This window comes from Ovis canadensis, chromosome 15, assembly GCF_042477335.2.
Source record: "Ovis canadensis isolate MfBH-ARS-UI-01 breed Bighorn chromosome 15, ARS-UI_OviCan_v2, whole genome shotgun sequence".
NCBI lineage: Eukaryota > Metazoa > Chordata > Mammalia > Artiodactyla > Bovidae > Ovis > Ovis canadensis.
The window spans coordinates 88934137-88959528 of record NC_091259.1 but is presented as its reverse complement, the minus strand read 5'-3'; the positions used below and the strand labels follow the sequence as shown (position 1 = coordinate 88959528).

The 25392-nt window shown below is 43.0% G+C and overlaps 1 protein-coding gene across 1 annotated transcript; it reads left to right on the top strand.

Annotated features, from left to right (window-relative positions):
- Positions 1 to 1572: 1572 nt before the first annotated feature.
- Positions 1573 to 24330, top strand: LOC138420251 (olfactory receptor 10W1-like). The gene is made up of 3 exons (XM_069553364.1): positions 1573 to 2506; positions 22383 to 22504; positions 23959 to 24330. The coding sequence occupies exons 1-3, from the start codon at positions 1594 to 1596 to the stop codon at positions 24328 to 24330; spliced, it is 1407 nt and encodes a 468-aa protein (XP_069409465.1). The 5' UTR covers positions 1573 to 1593.
- Positions 24331 to 25392: the final 1062 nt, after the last annotated feature.

The window sequence follows — 25392 nt, the reverse complement described above, 5'->3', positions numbered from 1 at the left end:
AGCACAATGTCCTCAAAGTTTAAGCATGTTGCAACATATGACAAGATTTCACTTTTTTAAGGTTGAATAATATTCCTTTGTATGTTTATATCACATTAGCTTTATCCATTCATTTATTGGTAGACAATTACATTGCCTCTACTTCCTGGCTATTATAAACAGTGTTGCGATGAATACAGGTGTGCAAATATTTCTTCAAGAACCAATATTCATTTGTTTTAGAAATATACTAAGAAGTGAAATTGCTGGATCATATGGTAATTTTGTGTTTAATTTTTCTGAGGAACTTCCATACTGTTTTCTATAGTGGCTACACCATTTACATTCCCACCAAAAAATGCAAAAGATTTCTAATTCCTCCACATACTTGCCAAAACTTGCCATTTTCTATTCTTTTATCATGGCCGTCCTAATGGGTGTGAAGTAACATTTCATTCTGATTTTGTAAACCTGATGATTGGTGACGCTGAGCATCTTTTAACATGCCTGTTGGCCATGCATGTGTCTTCATTGAAGAACTGTGTATTCAAGCCTTTTCCCCATTTTTAATTGCATCGTTTGTTGCTCAGTTAGGTAAGTTTTTTTGCATATTCTGAATGTTAAGCCTTTATCAGACAGACAGTGTGTAGATATCTTATCTGAGTCCAGCAGCTGGCATTTCACTCTGCTGGCTGTTCTCTGCAGCACACGGCACTGCTCCTTCTTAAGCAGGGCTCTGATGATGTCATCCCATCACTGCTACTCTTACCAAATGGTACACACCCTCCTACCATACTACATCAAGTATTTACCCTTGTAAAAGCTTGTGGCAATCTCCTCTTTCCATTCTCCTTTGTAGCATCTTACACTCCATCCAGAATGAATCAGCTTCTCATGACCCTCCCACTGTTACAATTTTAAATTGTATTTTCCATAAATTTCCTTTCCTTAGTCATCCTTACATGCTTTCTCTCCCATGAAGTCTTGACTGACTCCCAAAACTGAAAATGCATTCTATCTATAAAACTTAATTATCTAATTTATACATCTCTTATGACTCTATCTACTTTCTGTTACAATCTTGTTACGTATATTTCACACCATATAATGAACTTTTGAATATTGTACCCATATATCTCCAACTGAATGTCTTAGGAGGTACTGAGTATACATACAAATGAATTAAGTGATGAATAGCTTCCACCCTCCCCTTCATAATCTCTGAACTTTAAAAGTTGTTGACAGTTTCTTGGGAGTTAACCGAAATAATCTTCATTCCACTTCTACTGAAAATAGTTTGAAATTCCACAAACTTCCCTGACTCTTTTCCTCAAAAAATTCTTACACAGTTTAGCCCAACTTTTGGCAGTTAGAAGTATAATCGTAGATATTTGTGTGAAGAAGCTTGTTAAAGGGGGAAGGAAAGGAGGGTAAGTCTTAATTCTTGTGGTTTCTAACTCAGTCTTGTTGGATTACATCACGGTGATGCAGATTACGTCATGCATCACGGGAGTGTGAACTGAGGTATTGTTAGTCTGATTCTTTCTTTGTATTAATAACTCTCGACAGAGAAAATCTGTTAACTCAGTGTCCTGGGGAAACCGCTCAGTGTGGATGGAATTCGTGCTCCTGGCCTATCCCTCCCAGTCAGAGCTGTGCATCTTGTCCTTCCTTGGGGTCAGCCTGGTTTATACATGGGTCATCACCGGGAATGTCCTCATCATGGTGGCCATCCAGACCGAAGCCCACCTCCCCAGGCCCATGTACTATCTTCTGGGCAGCCTCTCGGGAGTAGAAACCGGCTACACTGCTGTGGTGGTGCCCCACATCCTGGCCAACATCCTACGGTCGGAGAAGACCATCACCCTGCTGGGCTGTGCCACTCAGATGGGCTTCTTCGTGGGACGGGGCAGTGCCAACTGCTTCCTCTTGGCTTCCATGGCCTACGACCGCCACGCTGCCGTCTGCCACCCCCTGCAGTGCCCTCTCATCATGCCTCCGACGCTTTGCGCCTGCTTGGTGGCGGCCTCCGTGGCCCTCGGCCTCTGCCTGTCCTCCCAGCGGGCGGCCTTGGTCTTCTCTCTGCCCTTCTGCCCAGCTCGGGGCGTTCGGCACTTTTACTGTGACGTGCCCCCAGTGAGGTGTCTCGTTTGTGCCCAGAGCCACAGGCATGAAGAGTCAGTGCTGGTGGCGGCCACACTAGCCATCGCGGTGCCTTTCCTCCTGATCGCCGCCTCCTACGCCTCCATCGTGGCCGCGGTGCTCCGGGCCCACTCGGCCGCGGGCCGCCGCCGGGCTTTTTCCGCCTGCTCCTCCCACCTCGCGGTGGTCTGGCTGCAGTACGGCTGCTGCGCCTTCATGTACCTGCGGCCCAGCTCCAGCTACCACCCAGAGCAGGATCGGTTCGTCTCCCTAGTGCACACTCTGGGGACCCCATTGCTGAACCCGTTTGTCTACCCCCTGAGGAACAGTGAGATGAAAGGCGCCATAGCAAGAGTTCTTACCAGGAATCGCCTCCCCCAGGAAAGCGAGTCCATCCTAAAGGAGCTCAGTCCTGAATATTCATTGGAAGGACTGATGCTGAAGCTGAACTCCAATACTTTGGCCACCAGATGCAAAGAACTAATTGGAAAAGACTCTGATGCTGGGAAAAATTGAACGCGGGAGGAGAAGGGGACGACAGAGGATAAGATGATTGGATGGCATCACCGACTCAATGGACATGAGCTTGAGTAAACTGCGGGAGCTGGTGATGGACAGGGAGGCCTGGTGGGCTGCAGTCCATGGGGTCACAAGAAGTCAGACACGACTGAGCGACTAACTGAACTGAAAAACTAGGAGAGGATTTTACCTCTCAGGCAAGGATTCGTTTCCAGCTCATGCAAATTCCCATGCAACAGAGATTTCTCTCAGTTGATGTTAAAACTGTCTTTCAAAAGTGTACAAGTTATTTGGACACTATTTAGCTAAGTGTACTAGAGACCTTTAAAATTTTTCTGCCATTTGACTGAGTGATTTCTTTTTCTTTTTCTTTCTTTTTTTTTTTTTTTAAGCTTATATGGCTGTGCTGGGTCTTAGTTGCAGCGCATGGGACCTTAGACCTTTGTTGGGGTATGTGGGATCTTTTTTGCAGCATGCAGAAAATTTCCTTGTTTTCATTGTGCATGTGTGATCTAGTTCTCTGGTCAGGGATGGAACTGGGGCCCCTACATTGCGAGCAAGGAGTCCCAGCCACTGGACCACCTGGGAATTCCTGACTCATCAATTTCTATGAATGAAATACATAAGCAAATCATCATAAAGTAATATAGAGTGGTACTTATAAGGCAATATCCAGGTATCAGTTGGAAGCAGATGACCCATTCAATAGATTTTAATTGAAAAAAAAATTCTGATCATATGGAGACATATGAGTAAGGGAACCAATAATCGTAGTCAAGACACTTACGTACTAGCAATAGCGGGAAGCCATTGTCACCCCTACACCTAAAAGGCAAAAGGATGATAGAGTATTATCTGAGACCAATAAGAGCAAGATTTATCTAAAAGAGACTCTTGGTGGAACTCTGGCCTCAAGGGGAAAAGCCTATTATAGAATAAGGGCCATGCAGGGAAAGATCAGGGAGATAAATACTTAACCCACTCTCTGCCTGTGTCCTCCCATCTCTTGCGTTTTCTCCCATTGGCTGAGTTCATCTGGAAGCAAGAGGACAGAGAGACTGAGTGATTCAGTCCACAGAAGTGAGACTTTGGGGACAGACTGGAGCACAGAAGGTCCTTGAGAACTGGGGCAAGAAGATAATAATCAGAACAGAAGTTGGTCGTTAGCATACTAGATCTAACAATGAAGATACATTAAGAGTTAAGTTTCCTCATAATAAAGGATTGGTTAAACAATTACTTATGAGATAATATTACATAGCCTTGAAATATGTTTCAAACGCTAGTTGTTGGTTGCTAGTCACTAGTTGTTAGTGATGGCTGACACTGAGTGCCTTCTGTCTGCCAGAATCCGTGCTAGGGGACTCGCTTTCTCTCCCTTCCCTTCTCCCTCTCCCTGCCCCTCTCCATCTCAGTCTATCTACCTATCCGTAAAAGTCAGCAGATGGAGGAGGTGATGGACTCGTGTCCTCAAGAACCATCTTAATTTGGGGTAGAATTTAAGTGTCTTTCCTTATTTTCCAAGGATAAAACTGAATCAAAGAGATTGAATAACTGGTAGATGTCAGACAGCTCACGAGTGGCAGAGCTGGGATTTGCACCCGGATTCCAACTTCAGAGGCCATGTTAACACTTAACTGGTGAAAGTTGTAAAACTGCTTCTACAGCATGACCCAATATTTGGAAAATACACCGTGTGCACATTTGAGGAAAAAGTGGCCACAAATGTACCAGATGTTAACTATGGTCATCTCCAGTTTGAGGGACAAAGAATGATCTTCATTATATTCACTCTCCATCTTTATCTTTTTCCACACTTTCTATATTACAAACCTATTATTTCTAATTCAGAAAAAAATAACTGTTGAAAAGCATTTTCATAAAGAATCTGATGTTTATACATTAGCTTGAACCGTGTGAAATGACTACCGTTTGACCACTTGTGACCTACAAGACAGTGATCTCACATGTTGCAAGTTAGTGCATTTATTTAGCTTAAATCTTCTATTCCTACAAGAATGCCCTTCTACTTTTCATATAACCCTGAATTGATAGTTTTATCTTTAATGTTTCCTTTTTTCTCTCCAAACCCTTGATGATTTCTTAAAATGAGGACAATTGTTTTAATCTAGTTTGACATAGAAATAGTGAGAAGGACTTTACATTTTGTAAATTGTAAGGCATTCTCCTCCTATCCTCTCAAGACATCATGCATCATTTTATCTGCAACATTTTTCTGGGCGTTGAGAAGAATGTAAAAAGGTAGGGGGAGGAAAGCAGGGAAGGAAGGACAAGGTAAGGTTTTCAATTTCATTTCAATGTGACATTTGATGTCATGAATCACATTTCTCATTAACTTATAACTCAAAACAGGTAAGTCAAGAAAGAAAGGATGAATTATAAGGCCAGTGGAGAAATGTCGCTGAAGGATTGATTCCAAATTACTGAGTAGCTCCAGTCCCCCATCATCCAGACATATAATAAAGGATGAGGTTTACTTGCTTATCGAAAACCATTTGGCAAACTCATGTGTCTAGCGTCTAGTTAACAAGAGTCCTTTCATAGAATCATTAGCCATCAAAAGTACATAGTACAATAGAATCATGGAAGAAAGCATGCCTATGTCTACCTGGGGGTATTTTTTTTTTACTAGGTCCTCATAAAGCTATATTTTACCAATCATAATAAGTGCCCTATGATTCTTTTTCTCTGACTAGATAAACTAGACACCTATGATCATAAATGCCTGAAAAGCACTTCCTCTGTCTAGAGACGGGGCCATAAACATATAACTAACAGGCTCTCTGACTGCGTATCAGTGTCTCCTGGCTCTGAATTCTGCTTCTTGATATTTTCCTTGTCCCAAGTCTCTGGGATGTGTATCATTGACCCCCACCTAAGTTACTCTACCTTGTGGAACTTCCCAGGTGGCACTAGTGGTAAGGAACCCTCCTGCCAATGCAGGAGACGTAAGAGACACGAGTTCAATCCCTGGGTCGGGAAGATCCCCTGGAGGAGGGCCTGGCAACCCACTCCAGGATTCTCACCTGGAGAATCCCACGGACAGAGGAGCCTGGTGGGCTAGGGTCCACAGGGTCTCACAGAGTGGGACAAGACAGGTGATTTAGCACGCATGCATGTGAAGCTTATTTGGATTGACTTTCTAAACTACTCTTGGGTTTGATGATGCTTTACCTCAATTGTCTCTTTAATGATTATCCGTGGGTCTTTACCTGTGGTTCTGTCCCTCCTTTCCTCTGTGTTTCAACTCTCAAATCACAGCAGTTTTATCACCCAAATCCCGTTAGTCTGGAAGGGAATACTCAATGAGAAGTATAGCCAGTGCCTTGAGGTAACTAAAGAATAAACTTTTCATCTATCTCTGCATCAAAATTGCATTCTCTTAATCACTGTGGATTCACAGTAATATAAAGTAGATATAAAGTAGATCAAGCCAACTCATCATGTTTTTCTTCAAGAATGTATGAGCTATTCTTGGTCCTTCAGAAATCCTTAAGATTTTAAGATCAACTTGTCAAGTACCTGCCTCTCTCTCTCTCTTACACACACACACATGCACACACCCACATACACACATACTTACACACACCCCTACTGGAATTTTTATTCAGATTGTGATGTGTCTACAAGTCAATATCAGAAGTCATATCTTTAAAAATAGTATACTATGATCCATGACCATGGCATGCGTTTTCATTTGCTCAGATTTTAACCACTATCTTTCAATGAAGTTACATACTTTTGCAGAAAGCAGTCTTGCATTTCTATTATTTTGAGTTACTGGTCCTTTACTGGGATATAACATCTTTGCCATAAAATGCACACATTTAAAACTTCAGAGCTCAGTGAACTGTGATAAGTATATCCAGCTGTGTAAACTCGGCTCAGCCCAAGGTAACACAGAAAGTTGCTTTGTACCTCTTTCTAGTCAATTTTCCTCTTCAGAGGCAACCACTATGTATATTATTCTTCTCATAGAATAGTTTTACCAATTCTTGAACTTCATAACTTGGAGTAAACAATGCAACGGTTATCAATCTCTTGCCTCTCAGCTCCCAATTCACTCTTTTCTATTCTGCTTCATGACGCACCACAGCTACTTTGCTAACTGGCAGAATGCGTAGGGTCCTCTGTAGAGAGTTTCATTAGAGGGACACATCGGGAGGGAGCAGCATGGTTCTGGTAGGCTGGTTCTGGTAGGCTCTGCTCTGCTGATGCTCAGCCGTGTCTGACTCTGAGTGACCCCCTGGACTGTAACCCACTAGGCTTCTCTTTCCGTGAGATTTTCCCAGCAAGAATACTGGAGTGGGCTGCCATATCCTCTTCCAGGGGATCTTCTCCACCCAGGGAGTGAGCCTGTGTCTGGTGCGTCTCCTGCACTGGCAAGTGGATTCTTTACCACTGAGTCCTCCAGGGAAGCCCGCCGGTAGGCCATTTCTGTTCTATTCCTGTAAGTCAAGGCCAGTGGTGTGTGGGACAGCCATAGACACGTCCAGTGGCTCTTGCTAGAATTCTAAAGGATGGTTTTGCACTGAGTTTTTTTCCAACATCCCAGCTGGTTTCCTAGCAAGTATCACCAGTGCCTCAGTGGACAGCTTCCCAAAGAGTTTCACCTGCATTTCAAGGAGTATGTTTCTGTGACTTCAGCAAACTTCTCAAACTTTCTAGAAGGCTACAATCACATACACTCCAGGTAGGTCAGAATCCCAGCCTTGGGGGTAGGGGGATGCCTTCCTAAAAGTTGTTTCTTCTTTGATTCTTTTTGTTCCAGTGGTGCGGGCCTTTTGGTATCCACATAAAGGGAATTTTAATTGGGTGGGTTGGACACGACTGAGCGACTTCACTTTGACTTTTCACTTTCATGCATTGGAGAAGGAAATGGCAACCCACTCCATCGTTCTTGCTTGGAGAATCCCAGGGACGGGGGAGCCTGGTGGGCTGCCGCCTATGGGGTCACACAGAGTCAGACACGATTGAAGCGACTTAGCAGCAGCATAATGTGTGGAGTTTTTAAATTTTTACTGGAGAATAGTTCCTGCAGAATGTTGTGCTAGTTTCTGCTGGACAGCAAAGTGCATCGGCTGCACAGACCCCTCAGCCGCTTAGCCAGGCGATTCCCAGGGGGATTTCTGAGTCATCACGTGCCTTTCTTTTCACCCGACAAGTAGGGATTTCTTTTCTCTTTTCCTTCTGTAAATAGGCAGTACATGTCCATGTACACAGTGACCCCTGTCACCCTCTGCCCAGTCTGCACCAAAGTAAACATCATTTTACTATATATAGAACATCATTTATATATATATATATATACACACACACACATATATGGATATATATTTACATGTATATCTCTTTCTTGGGGCTTCCCTAGTGGCTCAGTTGGTAAAGAATCTACCTGCAATGCAGGAGATACAGGTTCAGTTCCTGGGCCAGGAAGGTCCCCTGGAGAAGGAAATGACAACCCGCTCCAGAATTCTTGCCTGGAGAATCCCGTGGACAGAGGAGCCTGATGGACTACAGCTCATGGGGTCGCAAAAGAGTCGGACATGACTTAGCAACAAAACAATAACAAAAGCATATATTTCTTGATTCTTTAGCCTCAGCTCTAGAAGTCGAGGATACTCCTTTTATCTTCAATTCCTGTATTAAAGTTCCCTTTGCCCTTTTTGGAGAAGGAAATGGCAAGCCACTCCAGTATTCTTGCCTGGAGAATCCCATGGACGGAGGAGCTTGGTGGGCTGCTGTCCACAGGTCGCAAAGAGTCGTACATGACTGAGCGACTTCACTTTCACTTTGCCCTTTTTACTAGATAACCCCCTATTACCAGACTAGAAATTCCTTTTACATTAAGTTTTCCCTGTTCCCGGTGTTAGTCTGGTTCAGCTGCCCCATGTAGTACATACTCTTTTGCGTCTGGTTTGTTTTGCTGAACAGTGTTGCATTGTGTAAGCAGGTAAAAGGTTGTCTATCCTTTCTCCCGGAAACCCTACAGAAAGACATTAAACGGACAAAACAGGCATAAGCCCTTGGGATAATGAGCACAGACGAGGGCAGGCAGCAAATAAATATGCTTTTTGGAAAATGTAAGACAAACAGGTAATTTGTAAACAAGTTAGTAGAAGAGAGAAAGTATTAACACCTATCAGCTTGAAAGGAAAGAACCCAATAAAAAGAAATCTTGATTGCAGAAAGTCTGGATGAACACAGTAATTGGAACCCTCAGGTGCTTCAAAAATCAGGGAGGGACTAAAAGGAAGAAAAGTAGTTGAAAATCTGTATTGTTAGAGACTATTAAGTACATTGTGGAATAAAGCAAAGAAGTGATTACGTTTGTGTCATGGAATCTTGGAAAGGAAATACAGATAGAAGGCTGAGGTAAAACCTTTATAGTTCTAAAGTAGAATGTGAGAAAAGAACATTCCTGTTCTCCAAAATCAAGAAAGAAAAAGACTGACTGCTTAGAGGTCATATGTGTCAGTGGTCCAGTGATTAGCCAGCTGTTTGATGCTTTGCTAGAAGGACTCATAAGATTTAGCTTATAACTGTACTCGTGGCTCACATCCATTCGAGCCAACAGCATACACAATAGAAGCGGCAAGGGCATAACAGCGCGGGCCTCCTGTGTTCTTCCTGACGGAGTCACGCAGAGAACACATCCTTCTACAGAGGCTGAAGGCAGCAACGTGTGTGCGATGCTTCTGCCCGGGAAGCCCACTAGAGACTCAGAGCCCTGGTGTTTTATCTGGGGCTGGTCACACAGACATGCTACACTTGTATGAAAAGGCACAATTATCAAAATCCCAGGCTCGCAATAGGAAAGCAGGTTGCCTGAAAGCAGAAATATGTCAGAGCGTCCCATTCAGACTCTTTGACTAGAAATCCCCTCTCTCCATCATTGCTAGATCAACTGATACCTCAAGAGAAACTACATCTGAAATTTTTTAGCTACTGATTTAAGTGCTTGCCTAAATCAAAAATGACTCCTCCTCTAAGCTAAAATTATTTTTGCTTTCTTAAAACTAATCTACTCATCTACTCATAAGGACTTCCCTGGTGGCTCAGACGGTAAAGCGTCTGCCTGCAATGCGGGAGCCCCAGGTTCGATCCATAGGTCAGGAAGGTCCCCTGGGGAAGGAAATGGCAACCCACTCCAGTACTCTTGCCTGGAAAATCCCATGGACGGAGGAACGTGGTAGGCTACAGTCCATGGGATTGCAAAGAGTCAGGCACAACTGAGATACTTCATTTTCTTTAAAACTGATCAGTGAAACAGAAATTTCCAACCTTCAAGGGACTTGGATATCAGATTTAAAAAGTGTTTTCTTAACGCTTTATTCTCTATTTGAAGAGTCTGATAAAACTTTATAGTTGTGACCTGTCAACTGTGAGGTGATCCCCTTTCATATTTTTAAGCAGAACTGGATATGCATTCTGTGGGGAAGGAGACATTAAGGATTTTGCCAATAACTGGGTGTCTGCTTTACAGAGGGGAAGCTTTGTACTCCATGTATAAAAACACCTGCATCAGATACAAGTGATGATTAAAAAACTCCCAATCATGACCTCATTGGCTCATTTTGGCCACATTTAATAAGCTATTTGCTGTTCAGATTTCTCACGGAACTTCTGCAAGCATTACACTTCTTACAAATAATATTTTGACAAAAGTGAATGCAGATTTGATGAGACATACTGAAGCAGAAAACACTAACAATGTGCTTCTCTATTATTTCCTGAAATAAAGGGGGGAAAATCCAGGAATATGTGGTGGGCAATGAGAGGGAGGGAAGGCTTGGGTCTATAAAGGAGGATTTAATCAAGGATATCCTAGAATAACAGATAATTATACTTTTTAAAATCTCTGGGTGGATGAGTAGTGGAGGTTGGGAAGTGGAAGGAGATGTATCTGCATGCAATTTTGAAGCCAGTTTAGAGTTTGATATTAAAGCATACATAACTTTTAAATAAGTTAGAAGATTTACCAGTTTATAGAGAGTATTCATCAAGTCAAAAGGAAGCACATACTCTAACATCTAGTTCCCAAAATAACAAATTCTTCTCCTCCAGACATTAGAGAATCTAGAATCAACAGACTTCTTTTTTAAAATCAATTTAAATGATTGCAAAGCAAGGCAAACGAATATACTGAAATCCAGAAAGGAATGCCTCCTTGAAGAAGTGCTAGCTGCAGGACATTCCTCAGTCCCCAGTGTTCAGATGCCAGCTTGGAGTCAGGACTGATGTCTTCATCCTTGGCACGCCTCAAGCACATTATTTATGACTAAGAGGCGATCATCTGACAGCACGCCACAATCACGTTGGCATCCATTCTTCACGTTGCCCAGTGTCCTGCCTGCGAGATGAACTTGACAAATGTTGGATGCACGTTAAAATGCAGTAAAAGTCAGGCAAAATCAGAATGATGACGTAAGTATTTTTCCCCTGGTAATTCACATGCCTCCTTTCCAAGAAACTGAAGTTTGTTTTTCAAAACAAATGCTTTTAATTTAATCATTTTGAAAGCACATCTAAAATACACTGGCAGTGCCTGGCATGGCACATAGAAGTAATGTGATGATCCCACTCCTGGGCATATATCTGGAGAAAACCATGGTTCAGAAGTATACAAGCACGCCGATGCTTATTTCAGCACTGTTAACGGTAACCAAGTCAGGAAAGGAACCTAAATGACTATCAACAGACGAATGGGTAAGGAAGATGTGCCACATATACACAATGGAATATTCAGTTCAGTCGCTCAGTCATGTCCGACTCTCTGCGACCCCATGGACTGCAGCACGCCAGGCCTCCCTGTCCATCACCAACTCCCAGAGCTTATTCAAACTCATGTCCCTCGAGTCAGTGAGGCCATCCAGCCATCTCATCTTCTGTCGTCCCCTTCTCCTCCTGCCCCTAATCCCTCCCAGCATGAGGGGAAAGGTGGTGGTGAGGGACAAACTGGGAGTTTGGGGTTGACATATAGACACTGCTTTATTTAACATGGATAACCAACAAGGACCTACTGTATACAACAAGGAATTCTGCTCAAGATTCTATAATAACCCAAATGGGAAAAGAATTTGACAAAGAACAGATACCTGTGTGTGTATACGTGTGTGTGTATATGTGTGTGTACACGTGTATATGTGTGTATACGTGTGTATACATGTATGTGTATATGTGTGTACGTGTGTGTGTACACATGTGTATACATGTATGTGTATGTGTGTGTGTATACGTGTGTGTGTATGTGTAAGCCTGAATCGCTTTGCTATGCACCTGAAACTAACGCAGCGTTGTTAGTCAGCCGTGTGCTGCGCTGTGCTTAGTCACGCAGTTGTGTCTGACTCTGAAACCCCATGGACTGTCGCCCGCCAGGCTCCTCCGTCCATGGGGATTCTTCAGGCAAGAATACTAGAGTGGGCTGCCATGCGCTCCTCCGGGGGATCTTCCCAATCCAGGGGTCAAACCCAGGTCTCGCCAATATAAAATAAAACTTTTTTAAAAAGAGAAGTAAAATGATGGTAGCAGGCAGTCTAGTCTGCACAGACTCACCCAAAGCTGAGCCTTATAAGCCTGGAGTACAAAGATGGATGTGCCCCGCCTTTTCCCAGTAAAGTGCCCATTGTGTCAGGCGTCTTGGACAGAGAATTCCTTGAACACCGACAGGCACTTTGGCAATCAGAAAGCTCTTTAAAAATGCTTAATACAGAATAATGAAATAAGCAGACAAGGGTTCTGGTACAAACCTGAATTCCTCTAGAGCAACGTATCTCTAAGGGCGCTGTCAGCTGGATTTCTGCATCGGAATCAGCAGCAGTAATTGGGGAAAGTGTTGTTCCCAACATCCCTTACCCAATGCCACCCAATCAGACGTCTATAAAGAGTGAGAAATATGCTTTTGAAACAAATATCCAGTGACCCTGTGTAAACTCAAGTTTACATATCAAAGATGTGCAAACCAATCTTCTTTTCATATTGGCCCACACTGAGATAGCAGAGCCTATTTATCTTCATTCTTACTGATGTTCCTCAATTATTATTGACAGTCCTGAGGGTTCAGCTGTTGAGGTCGCATCCCCAGTGACCCTCTGCTAAGCCTTTCTCTGCAGTCCTTACTTTTGCTTTGTGCTTGTCTCAACTAGGACATGAAAGTTCCTGAAAGATGGCATGTGTAGGAATTCCACAAGGAATTTTTCTGCATTGATAATTTATATCCCCACTCACATTCTTTAATTTTTTTTAAGTTGCTCTTTAAAAATAGTTTTCTTGAAGGAAAGTGTACCAGTAAGCTTTACTTCTTCACCCAAATTCCCTTTGGGATTAATTAAATCCAGTCCCTGAAAATCAGGGAAGAGAAGCAGAGTTATTGCAGCAACAAATTTCTCATTCCATGCAGTGCTTGGTCCATCATTACAGTGTTTCCTAATAGTTTCCTGATAAAATGTGGGACATGGGAAACACATTCTTAGGTAACCAAATATGTGAGTTTCCTTCACCTACTCCAGGTGTTTTTCCCCTGAGGGTTAGTGAATGGGGATTGGGGGTTGGGGGCAATGGCTCCAACAGTGCACCCAGGCTCTGACAGGCAGCCAAGGGCTTGAATCAGGATGCAAACCTGGGTCAAGACCAACCCAAAGTCTAGGCGCTTTCTAGCTTTCTGTGGTCAGCTATGTGGTGTGAATGAGTGTGTGTGTGTGTGTGTGTGTGTGTGTTCACTGTCATGAGTCCCCTGTCCAAGCTCCCCTTACCCTAGATGTGTCTTGAACTCTTAGCTGTAGAACCATTCACTTGTCCCCTCATTCCCCCCAAACAAGGATCCACACAGACAACTTACTTCTATTTTTGCCTATTCTCTTTTTAATATTCTTTTCCATTGTGGTTGATCACAGGATGCTGAAAACAGTCCCTGTGCTGCTCATCAGGGCCTTGTTGCTGACCCACTCTAAATGCAGTCGCTTTCATCCACCAGCCCCAGATCCAGGGTCCAGTCCTCTCCTCCTCTCCTCCCTCTCAGCAACCTCAAATCTGTTCTCTATGTCTGTGAGTCCGTTACCTTCCTTCTGAAGACAATTGTCAGACAGAAGTTAATCTGTGTTACTTAAAATGAAGAGTTGTAAGAAAGAACTGATGCTTCCTTAGAAATGCATGGAGAAGAAGATGCTCTGATTTTATCTGAAGTATCTTTACAACAGTGAGGAAAATGCATCAGACAATCTTAGGTGGATAGAAAGACATATTCCACATATGGCTCAATTAGCTACAATTCTGCGTTCCTATACTAACCTCTCAATCTTTACCTTGAATTGAAAATTCCATTCCCATAGAGTCCCAGTCCTGGGAGACTTAAGCTATTTATTCAAATATTCAACAAATAGTTGAGGGGTTTTGGGCCACTCTCTGTGTCCTGTGGGATCTTAGTTCCCTGACCAGGGATGGAACTTACGCCCCGTGCATTGGAAGTGTGGTGTATTAACCATGAGACTGCCAGAGAAGCCCCAACAACAAATAGTTTTGAGGACCTTCCATGTGCCTAGCCCAAAGGGTCTCAACTGAGGGCAACTGAGGCTCCCAGAGAAACATTTATAACGTCTGGAGGAAGGTTTGGTTACCATAAAGAGAGCAGAAGCTACTGCACTGTGACCCAGCAAGAAGGATCCAGGACACCGTGAAATATCCCACAGCAAGCAAGACAGCCCGCACAGCAGAAGCGTCCCGCCCAAGCTGTCAGCAGCACCGAGGCTGGAAGCGCCTTTCATTATAGACACGGTTTGCACACAAGTTGGAGAAAAGGAGACTCAGCCTTTGCCCTCATTGAGCTTACACACACCCAGTGGAAACGGAAGCTAATCCATAAATGTATAGCAGTGATAGTTGCACGGATGGATGGATACTGGAGATTCCAAAAAGGAATCTTCCAAAGAGTGCTCTTGACCTGACACTACCAAGGTCAGGGAAACCTTTCCTGAGAAACTTGTCATGAAATTGGGACAGAGGATAATAGGAGCTCACTTATTAAAGAGAAAAGAGAAGAGGGAGCCCCGGCAGAGTGGACAGCAGGTGCAGAGGTCCCGTGGCTGGGAAGAGGTGTGGTGAGAAGGAACTGCAAGAAACACACGGTCTCTGGAGCACAGAACCAGGAAGAAGCTAGCAGTTAGTAGGGGCAGCCATTATATGGCCATGTAAGCAACATTACAGTTCATCTTTGACATAAGAGCCAGGGTTTGTTTTTTTTTGTTTTTTTTTTTTTTCAGAAGTCTTAATTTTATTTTATATACTACCGTCACAAAATGACAATTCAAATGGCAGTGATATACAGAGAAAACTTGATCACAATACCACAGAAGTCAGAGAAAGAACAGTCCAGGTGGATGCTTTCAGGCAATGTGTTTGCAGAGGTGGGAAGTAAACTAGCAAGAAAACACAATGCCAAACAACACGTCATCACTGGGTACATACAGTTCACAATGCATTCGGCCCTTCCCCTCACGCACCCACAGTTTACTTGGAAAGTTGCCATGCATGAAAAAAGCTGCACCTAAGATTATTATATAACAGTCACTCAGGGCAGACAGTGAGCACAGAGACTACCAAACAGCGCATGTCCTCAGAGTTTATACAATGTAACTCTCACTGGGCTTCCCTCATAGCTCAGTTGGTAAAGAATCCGCCTGCCATGAGGAGACCCAGGTTCGATTCCTGGGATGGGAAGATCCCCTGGAGAAGGGATAGGCTACCCACTCCTGTATTCTTGGGCTTCCCTTCTGGCTCAGCTGGCAAAGAATCCCCCTGCAATGTGGGAGACCTGGGTTTGATCCCTGGGATGGGAAGATCCCCTGGAGAAAGGAAAGGCTACCCACCCCAGTATTTTTTTTAATTAATTAATTTATTTTAATTGGAGGCTAATTACTTTACAATATTGTAGTGGCTTTCTGCCGGGGGCCAGCGTGAGGAACTCCGCCCATGGCAAAGGTCATGAGGAAGGAGGCTTGGCATACGCAAAGGCGTGATCAAGCCTCAGGAAACCCCCTGTTCCTGAGCATCTAACCCCAAAACCAGAGTCTGTTTTACGCTCTCACCTACACCTCTGACTTTACGGGGGGCTCTCCCCCATAACCATTTCTCTCGGAGGAGTAAACGTGCAGCTCCAAGGCAATAAAAATTCCTGGGCGTGACAAGAGTGTTTCAGCTTACGGACTCCTCTGAAGGTTATCTAGCCCGCCTGTATAGGTTTGTCCTGCCACATGTGATTGTTTACAGCCTCCTAACCTGAGAGGCACGAGATGTTTTAGACTTACTAAAGGCAAATTCTTTTGGGGAGTTAGAAATTATTAGTATAGTTGGTTAGGAATTATATTGGTGAAGGGTCTCTTCATTTGTTGTGTCAATAATTGCTGCTAATTCCCTGCTCTGGGTGGGACAAGGATGTCTCAGGTCAAACCTCTCTGCTGACAGACTAGCTTGTGTGACAGGATTATCCTTACTGCCGCCACTAGGCACATGATTGTTTACTACCTCTCAACCATAAACAGCACAGAGAGTTTTGGAGTATTTTGAGAGTCTTAATTAGCATAGGACTTTTTCTTCTGTTTGAGTCAATAATTGCCACCAGGCCTCTATATCCTTAGGCACCTGGGAATATATTAATCAATGTATTTGGAATATAGCAAAGGAAATATGGTAGTTTTTGATGTTAGCAATACTAGACTTTTTGAGTTAATGGATTTTCTCTTTTGTAATAGATCACTGTACTTTGTTATATATCACTGTGTCCTTGCTATGTAAAAATGTAGCTTTATCATATCTTAAGACTAAATAGATCTTAAGGGGAGCATTGGTGAAAGGATTTTCATTTGTTGGGCTGATGTCTGCTGCTAAATCTCCATGTTCCCTACACTTATAATGAATATAACTAACATATAGGAGAAATAAGTATTAACCTTTAAGCATATAGGAGAAATAAGTATTGACCTTTGAGACTAATCATGTTAACCTTGGGTTAAATAAATTCCTTTCTTGATTGTAACTCACTACACCCTCACCTTATAGGAATGTAACTTTATTTGGAGGGTAGTGCCTGGTTTAAGAAAAAACACCCTTGGAAAAAATGTTTTTTGGTTATCAGAAAGAAAGGATCATAAAATGTCAGCAGGTCTCACTCATGGCCAGAAGATGTAATAATATTCCTAAGACCTTTTTTTTATACATTTATGTGAAGCACCTGATTTTGATAAAGGTCAGGACTGCTGACCCCCGCACGACTCTGTATTCATCCCTATGTGTAACAAAAGGTATATAAGCAAACCCAAAAATAAAGAAATCGGATCAGTTTCCGGAAAGACTGATTCCCCCATGTCGCTTCTTTCTTACTCCCGTTTTTCTGGCTGAATTCCCATCTGGAGCATGGATGCTATTCCACGTAATCCAAGTTATTCAGCCTCTTTTTCTCCACTAATCTTCCTACTACACTATCCATTTCTAATCTCTCTATATCTGTGATTAAATATGTATTTCCAAAGACGCCGACTCCGTCCCCCCACCTTCAAATCACCCTGGATCCACCGGGGCTGGACCCTGGCAGCTTTCGCCATACATCAAGATGAATCAGCCACACACGCATCCCCCATCCTGAACCCAAGAGCCAGGTTTTACTTTCACTAAGAGATAACAGAGCAATGTGGTTGGATGAAGCTTAATGAAAAGGAAAAAAAATATGCCTTAGGGTTAAGCAAACTTCACCTCAGGTGCTTGCTGCATCTCCTTTCACAAATTATTCAAATTCTGTCCGTCTTTTACGTTTGACTTTCACCTATTAAATAAGGATAGCACTCATTCTGCAGAGTTCTTATAAGGATTAAATAGTATAATAATATAATATGTAAGTGGCTTCCCTGGTGGCTCAGTTGGGAAAGAGTCTACCTGCAATGTGGGAGACCCAGCTTCGATCCCTGTGTCAGGAAGATCCCCTGGAGGAGGAAATGGCAATCCACTCCAATATTCTTGCCTAGAGAATTCCATGGACAGAGGAGCCTGGTGGGCTACAGTCCATGGGGTCACAAAGAGTCGGACACAATTGAGTCCTTTCGTTTCATAATATGTAAATGGATACCAATAGTACCTGCTTCTTAGAATTGTTGTGAGGATAAAGTGAGTTAATACATGCAAACTGTGTGAAATTTATTAATAGTAAGTACAACATAAGACTTAGCTATTATAATTATTGCAATCCTTGGCACAAAAGATACCTCAAAAATCGCTGGGTAGCTCAGCAACTCAGGTAGCTCAGCCTGTATGGCTGTTGAGATGTGACTGTCCTACAGAAACGCACACAAACACACATGCACACACATGCACACACATGCACACACATCAAAGAACTACATTAGTCACTCCAGACCCATGTAGAGCACTTTCCCTTGAATAAATGGGGCACATGGAATCATACATTCACACACAGATATTTAAACATTTGTATACATACGACCAAGCAACATTTTTTCAAGGAATAAGCTACTTTACTAAGACCTAAGGGAGTGTCTCTGCTCATTGGGTGTTAAAGAAAGATACCATGGTAAGTATTCATTGAGGTAAATATTCATTGAGGACCTATTAAATATAGAGCAGTATGCTAGGTCTCGTGAAATCTAGATAAGATACAAAATATGGTCAATTCTCCAGGGTGATAATTTGACACTTGGGCTGAACCCAGCTGTGATCATCTGGTGGGAGGACACTCCCTGGAACAGGACTTTCAAATGACCTTGATTATGCAACTTTCTAATTCTCAGAAAATTCTTCTGGAGCGCTGAGAATGTTGATAAAGGGCTTACCAGTGGTCCCTACTATGACAAACATACCCTAGATCTTCCGTTGACCGGGTATCCCAAGTGGAGAGACCATTTTAATTGGACTGTTTATCCAGTAACAGGGGAGGAGCGAGGCAATCACTACACCACTTTCTTCTGGGACATGGAATGTATGAGACAAGATCCTAGATAGAAAGGTGATTCACTGCTGCCGTGGCTTCTACTTTAGGAAGGCTCCTGGAGTCTCAGTCCCACTGGGCAGCCTCTCTGGGCTCTTGGTCCTCCTTCCTCCAGCCATCACATAGGTGAGATATCACCTTCGAGGTCCTGTCTTTTATGAATGTGCCTGGGAACACTGGCTCACTCCCTTCTCATGCTAAAGGTAAAAGGAAACTTTTTCTACCTCCTTGTGTATTTGCAACAGACTTGGCACTTGCTGACGCTGCCTAGGAAAGCACGTAATGGCTCTGCAAGTATTTCAGAACTATTTCAGCCCATGACTTAGCAGTGCTCTCTGAATTCACTTGGAAGGCTTATTCTTCTGGTTAAAATGATAATTACTAATCTCAGTCCAAGAAATATTATGGGAATGACTAATATAAATCTGGATAAAGTTTAAGGATTAAAAAAAAAATTTTCCTCATAAGGTACCTCATTTAATCCTCTGCTATCAAGAAGTTATTATTATCATCCCCTTAAAAGATTCAAAGGAGAGAAGAATTAACATTTATTATGCCATTTAAAAGGTTTCATACATCAAACCAAGTGTTCTAAATACTTTATCTCATATCATCTCATCACAACTCCATTAGGTAAGTATTATTATTTATATCTTTTAAATAGGCAGAAAGAGAAATTAATGTAAGATGATCTGCCCAGGTGACAATAATAGATTGAGATTCTACCGTGAGTCTGGTTTTGCTAAATCTCAGTTCAGTTCAGTTCAGTCCCTCAGTCGTGTCTGACTCTTTGCGACCCCATGAATCGCAGCACGCCAGGCCTCCCTGTCCATCACCAACTCATGGAGTTCACCCAAACTCATGTCCATTGTGTCGGTAATGCCATCCAGCCATCTCATCCTCTGTCGTCCCCTTCTCCTCCTGACCCCAATCCCTCCCAGCATCAGTCTTTTCCAATGAGTTAACTCTTCGCATGAGGTGGCCAAAGTATTAGAGTTTCAGCTTTAGCATCAGTCCTTCCAAGGAACACCCAGGGCTGATCTCCTTCAGGATGGACTGCTTGGATCTCCTTGCAGTCCAAGGGACTCTCAAGAGTCTTCTCCAACACCACAGTTCAAAAGCATCAATTCTTCAGTACTCAGCTTTCTTCACAGTCCAACTCTCACATCCATACATGACCACAGGAAAAACCATAGCCTTGACTACATGGACCTTTGTTGGCAAAGTAATGTCTCTGCTTTTGAATATGCTATCTAGGTTGGTCATAACTTTCCTTCCAAGGAGTAAGCATCTTTTAATTTCATGACTGCAATCACCATCTGCAGTGATTTTGGAGCCCAAAGAAATTAAGTCTGACACTGTTCCACTGTTTCCCTATCTATTTCTTATGAAGTAATGGAACCAGATGCCATGATCTTCGTTTTCTGAATGTTGAGCTTTAAGCCAATTTTTTCACTCTCTTCTTTCACGTTCATCAAGAGGCTTTTGAGTTCCTCTTCCCTTTCTGCCATAAGGGTGGTGTCATCTGCATATCTGAGGTTATTGATATTACTCCCAGCAATCTTGATCCAGCTTGTGCTTCTTCCAGCCCAGCATTTCTCATGATATACTCTGCATATAAGTTAAATAAGCAGGGTGACAATATACAGCCTTGACGTACTCCTTTTCCTATTTGGAACCAGTTTATTGTTCCATGTCCAGTTCTAACTGTTGTTTTCTGACCTGCATATAGGTTTCTCAAGAGGCAGGTCAGGTGGTCTGGTATTCCCATCTCTCTCAGAATTTTCCACAGTTTATTGTGATCCACACAGTCAAAGGCTTTGGCATAGTCAATAAAGCAGAAATAGATGTTTTTCTGGAACTCTTGCATTTTCGATGATCCAGCTGATGTTGGCAATTTGATCTCTGGTTCCTCTGCCTTTTCTAAAACCAGCTTGAACATCTGGAATTTCACGGTTCTCATATTGCTGAGGCCTGGCTTGAAGAATTTTGAGCATTACTTTAGTAGCGTGTGAGATGAGTGCAATTGTGCTAAATCTACCAACTTCTTTCGCATGATGCTAACTAGAGAATTGGAAAGCCACTCCAGCATACAGTTCCTGTATTTACTGACTGCACAGGGACAAGGTTTTTCATGACACTTTTGCCGACAAGGGCTGGTCTTGCTGGAGGAGTAAGAAGGAAACAAGAGTGTAACGTGGGTTGTGCCTTGGAGGCACTGAGATGGGTGTGGATTAAATGAACAGAGGCCACTCAGGGGTAGATCTCTGGGGATGATGCCAGGTGCTCTTATCTTGCCTCTGTCTTATGCAATATATTTAGTATCAACCTGGAATAGCAAGTTGACGATATGTTGACATAACACATTTCACTCTCTTTGAACCATTAAATTCACTATCTCATCAGTCTACAGTATGAACCTCACTGCTTTACCTGCCTCTCTTAATGTCTATATTTTTGGATCTAAGATTAAATGTTACATCCTCTAGGAAGACTTGGAAGAAACTCTTAATCACAACTATGCCAGAGGCTCATGTTTCACAGTCTTATTAACACACTGTTTTTTTTCCAACACCTAATCACAGTTTTAGTTCCTATACACACATACGTCACGCAGTGCACGTCTGCTCAGCCCTGTCTGACTCTTTCCAGCCTCATGGACTAGAGTCCACTAGGCTCCTCTGTCTATGGAATTTTCCAGGTAAGAATACTGGGATGGATTGCCATTCCTTTCTCCAGGGGATCTTCCCAAAGTGAAAGTGAAGTTGCTTAGTCATGTCCGACTCTTTGCAACCCCATGGACTGTAGCCTACCAGACTCCTCTCTCCATGGGATTCTCCAGGCAAGAGTACTGGAGTGGGTTGCCATTTCCTTCTCCAGGGGATCTTCCCAAGCCAAGGTTCAAACCCAAGTCTCTTGTGTCTCCTGCACTGGCAGGCACATTCATTTACCACTGAGCCACCTGGGAAGCCTGTATGTCATAATATATATAAACATATACTATGTTTATACAAGTATATGCCAGATTCTTTACAGTGCCTATCTCTCTCATTAAGATATATAACCATTTGGACACCACTGTGCCATTTTGATCATTCTTGTATGTGGGCTTGCCAATTTATTTATTTTTTAAAATGTGAGAGACTGACTGCAGGAAGGATAGTTAAGATGTGGAGTCACAGATCAAAGTTGTTTTTGTTTGTTTTTTTTTTATCTCGATCTCAACAGATTAAAGCTATGGACCAATGCTAAGGAACAATGGAGGATGCTCTGCTTCCCAGAGCGGGGGCGGGGCGGGGGGGGGGGCGGGGATGTTTAGAGTTTTAGTGTCCAGAGAGCTACACATCAGTCCAAGTCTGATGATACCATGAAAACCATCAAACACAGGAATTAATCTAATTTTGATTAAAGTAAAGAAATAGACTGCCAGTGAACAGATCGGTGGCACCCAGACCTTTTGATAGTTGACCACGTCTGAGATCTGTCACCCGCAGTACACTTAGATCGGTGGCACCCAGACCTTTCGATAGTTGACCACTTCTGTGATCTGTCACCCGCAGTACACTTTTAAGCAAGGTATTTAAAGTGAGAGCATTCTAGAGCTAAAATTGTGAGACACACCAAAACCATGCCCATGTGAGGAAGAGAAAAAAGGAAAGTAGGAAGAAAACTTACTGGACTTCACGATAGGAGCTCTGGCTCCAGAGTTTCATGCGGACATGGCCCCATTGTCTAGAAGAGCAGGGATATGTAGAAGCTGCACAGAGGCAGAGGGGCTGCAGCTGGGCTTCGCTGATGACTCAGCAGGTGAAGAATCGGCCCGCCGTGCAGGAGACGGAGGAGATGCGGATTCGATCCGTGTGTCAGGAAGATCCCCTGGAGAAGGAAATGGCACCCCACTCCAGTATTCTTGCCTGGAGAATCCCGCGGACGGAGGAGCCCGGCGGGCTACAGTCCAGTGGGTCGCAGAGAATTGGACACAACCGAGCAGCTAAGCACTGATTTCAGCCATTACAAGACCAAACTTTTTGCTTGAGAACGATGTCATCCAACAGTGGAACAGACAAGCCAGGAGGTAATGAGATTTTCTAAACTTTGAAGGTGACCTGATGTTCAGATACAGATAGGAGATTGAAATGTCTAACAAATGACTGAACTAGACACATCCTGAGGTCTTTTCCAGCACTAAGAATTCATGACCTGTAGAGAACTCTATCATATAAATATTTTGTAACAGATCCTGGAGAGCACCATTAAGATGACATGAGTGTAACTGACTATAGTAAAATCATTATCCCAAAGCCCTGTATCATAATACAGATGGTAGACAAGCCTTAGACATGTTTGCTGAAGTCTTTTACATGTTTCTGAGTGACATAATCTTCTCCAGAATGCAACTCAAATGTTGGATACCAAGTTGTTTTCTTATACAAAGGTTCTGATCATGAAATAATCTTAAAAGTAAAAGATAAAATGGGAAAAAGGGTAAATGACATGTTTTCATAGTATGGTCATCCGTACAACATAGATTTATTGAATGCCTAATCTTTGTGCAACATTAGGCTTGGCTTATGTGGGAGATAAAACTATAAATAAGGGAGAATGGCTGCCCTGGAACTTACAAATAATAATCATGGTTATCCATTATGAGATTGTTATTATTACTGACTGATCTTGGTGGTAGACACTTTACATTAAGATCTCAAGAACTAAGCATAATTATTATCCCCATTTTTCAAATAAAAAAACTGAGACTCAAAGACATTATACATAGCCTAATATTACAGAGATGGAATCACTCAAATCACATCGTTTAAAATCAAAACTAATTTCACACTCACACACTGCTCCTCCACCTCCTCATGTTATATATGATGTTGGGTATGCTATGTAACATTAGCAATCATTCAAAGCATTAATGAAGTACAGAAGAGAGAAAGACAATGAATGAAATGGCCACTGCTTGCTAACTGTTGGAAAAGCAGAGGCATTCATGCCCTAGGGGTTCGTTTCATTTATCCCTGACAATCTCTAATCACCCAAGCTGGTTTATGTGAATAGCACTTTTCAGAGTGGTGCTTCTGGATACGAGTTCTCTTTAAAGTTCATGGTAAATAATACATATTAAACTAGGGAGATCTGAATTAAGGTTGAATGCTGCCTCTTTCCGTCTTTCTTTAAGATTTGTTTATTTATTTATTTTGGTTGCTCTGGGTCGTCGCTGGGTGTGGGCTTTCTCTAGTTGTGGTGACTGAGGGCTCCTCTCTAGCTGGGGCACAGGCTGTTCACTCTGATGGCTTCTCCTGTTGCAGAGCACAGACTCCAGGGTGCACGGGCTTCTAGGGCTGCAGTGTGTGGATTCAGTAGCTGTGGTGCCCAGACTTAGCTGGCCCGCAGCATGTGGGACATCCCCAGAGCAGCACGTGGGACATCCCCAGAGCAGCACGTGGGACACCCCCAGAGCAGCACGTGGGACATCCCCAGAGCAGCACGTGGGACATCCCCAGAGCAGCACGTGGGACATCCCCAGAGCAGCACGTGGGACACCCCCAGAGCAGTATGTGGGACATCCCCAGAGTCGGGACCAACCTGCGTGCCCTGCACTGGCAAGTGGACTCTTCACCACTGGACCACCGAAGAAGTCCTTTTCCACCTTCTTGAATGAGTTGATCTTGGAAAAGTAATGGAACGGATGCCCTTTGAGAGTTAGGACTCTACATTAGAAAGTTTTCAAGGAAGCTAGATGGCTTGTCTTAGATTTTTCTTTAGCTTCTTAGAAGAGAGGAAATGCAAATGGAAACGGCTTGGTCTTGCCCATTCATCCCTAAACTCACAGGAACGGTGCTCAGTTCTCTGACAGCTTATGATCACATGTTTTCCCATAGAACCACAAGCCAGGAGGAGCCCTGTGATAAAACTCCCTGATGGACATGGCTAGAACACCCAGGAGTTAGGAGGACTTTGGCTTCAGAGGGTTATGCCTGACACTGTCAACATTAGGCCTATGTCAGCCCTTTGCCCATGGACACTGGGTTTTCTTCCTTCATTTTCTATCATATCACTAGTTTTTCAGTGTTATATTCTTGTATCTCCAAGCCAATGCCTCAGGAGGCGTTGTGTGTAAATCTGTGAATAAATAAATACTTCCTGTTCTCAACAGCCCTGGCTCTCAAGAATTTCTTGACACTTTCTTGTGAATTTACTAAAACAATTGAATTTTCATTCCACATCTACTGAAGATAGCTTTGAATTCCATAAAATTCTCTGCCACATTTCCTCAAAAAATTCTTACACAATTTAGCCCAACTTTTGGCAGTTAGAAGTGAGAAAGTGAAATCGTTCAGTCGTGTCTGACTCTGCGACGCTATGGACTGTAGCCTACTAGACTCCTCTGTCCACGGGATTTTCCAGGCAAGAATGCTGGAGTGGGTTGCCATTTCGTCTCCAGGGGAATCTTCCCAACCCAGGGATTGAGCCCAGGGCTCCTTCATTGTAGGCAGATGCTTTACTGTCTGAGCCACCAGGGAAGTGACATCGTTAGAAGTGAAGTTAGAAGTGAAGTTGTGGCTATTTATGTGAAGAAACTTGTTGAAAAGGGAGGAAATAGAGAATAAGTCTTAATTCTTCAAGTTTCTAACTCCAGTCTTAATTAGATTGCCTCATGGCTCAGATGTATTGTTAGTCTGACTCATCTTTCTTTGCAGTGATAACTCTCAACAGAGAAAATCTGTTAACTCAGTGTCCTG

Coding starts and splice junctions, on each gene's coding strand:
- LOC138420251 (XM_069553364.1), top strand. CDS start 1,594: ATGGAATTCGTGCTCCTGGCCTATCCCTCCCAGTCAGAGCTGTGCATC. Junction 2,507..22,382: donor GAATCGCCTCCCCCAGGAAA/GCGAGTCCATCC, acceptor CCCATTGTCTAG/AAGAGCAGGGATATGTAGAA. Junction 22,505..23,958: donor AGGAGATGCGGATTCGATCC/GTGTGTCAGGAA, acceptor CTCCTGTTGCAG/AGCACAGACTCCAGGGTGCA.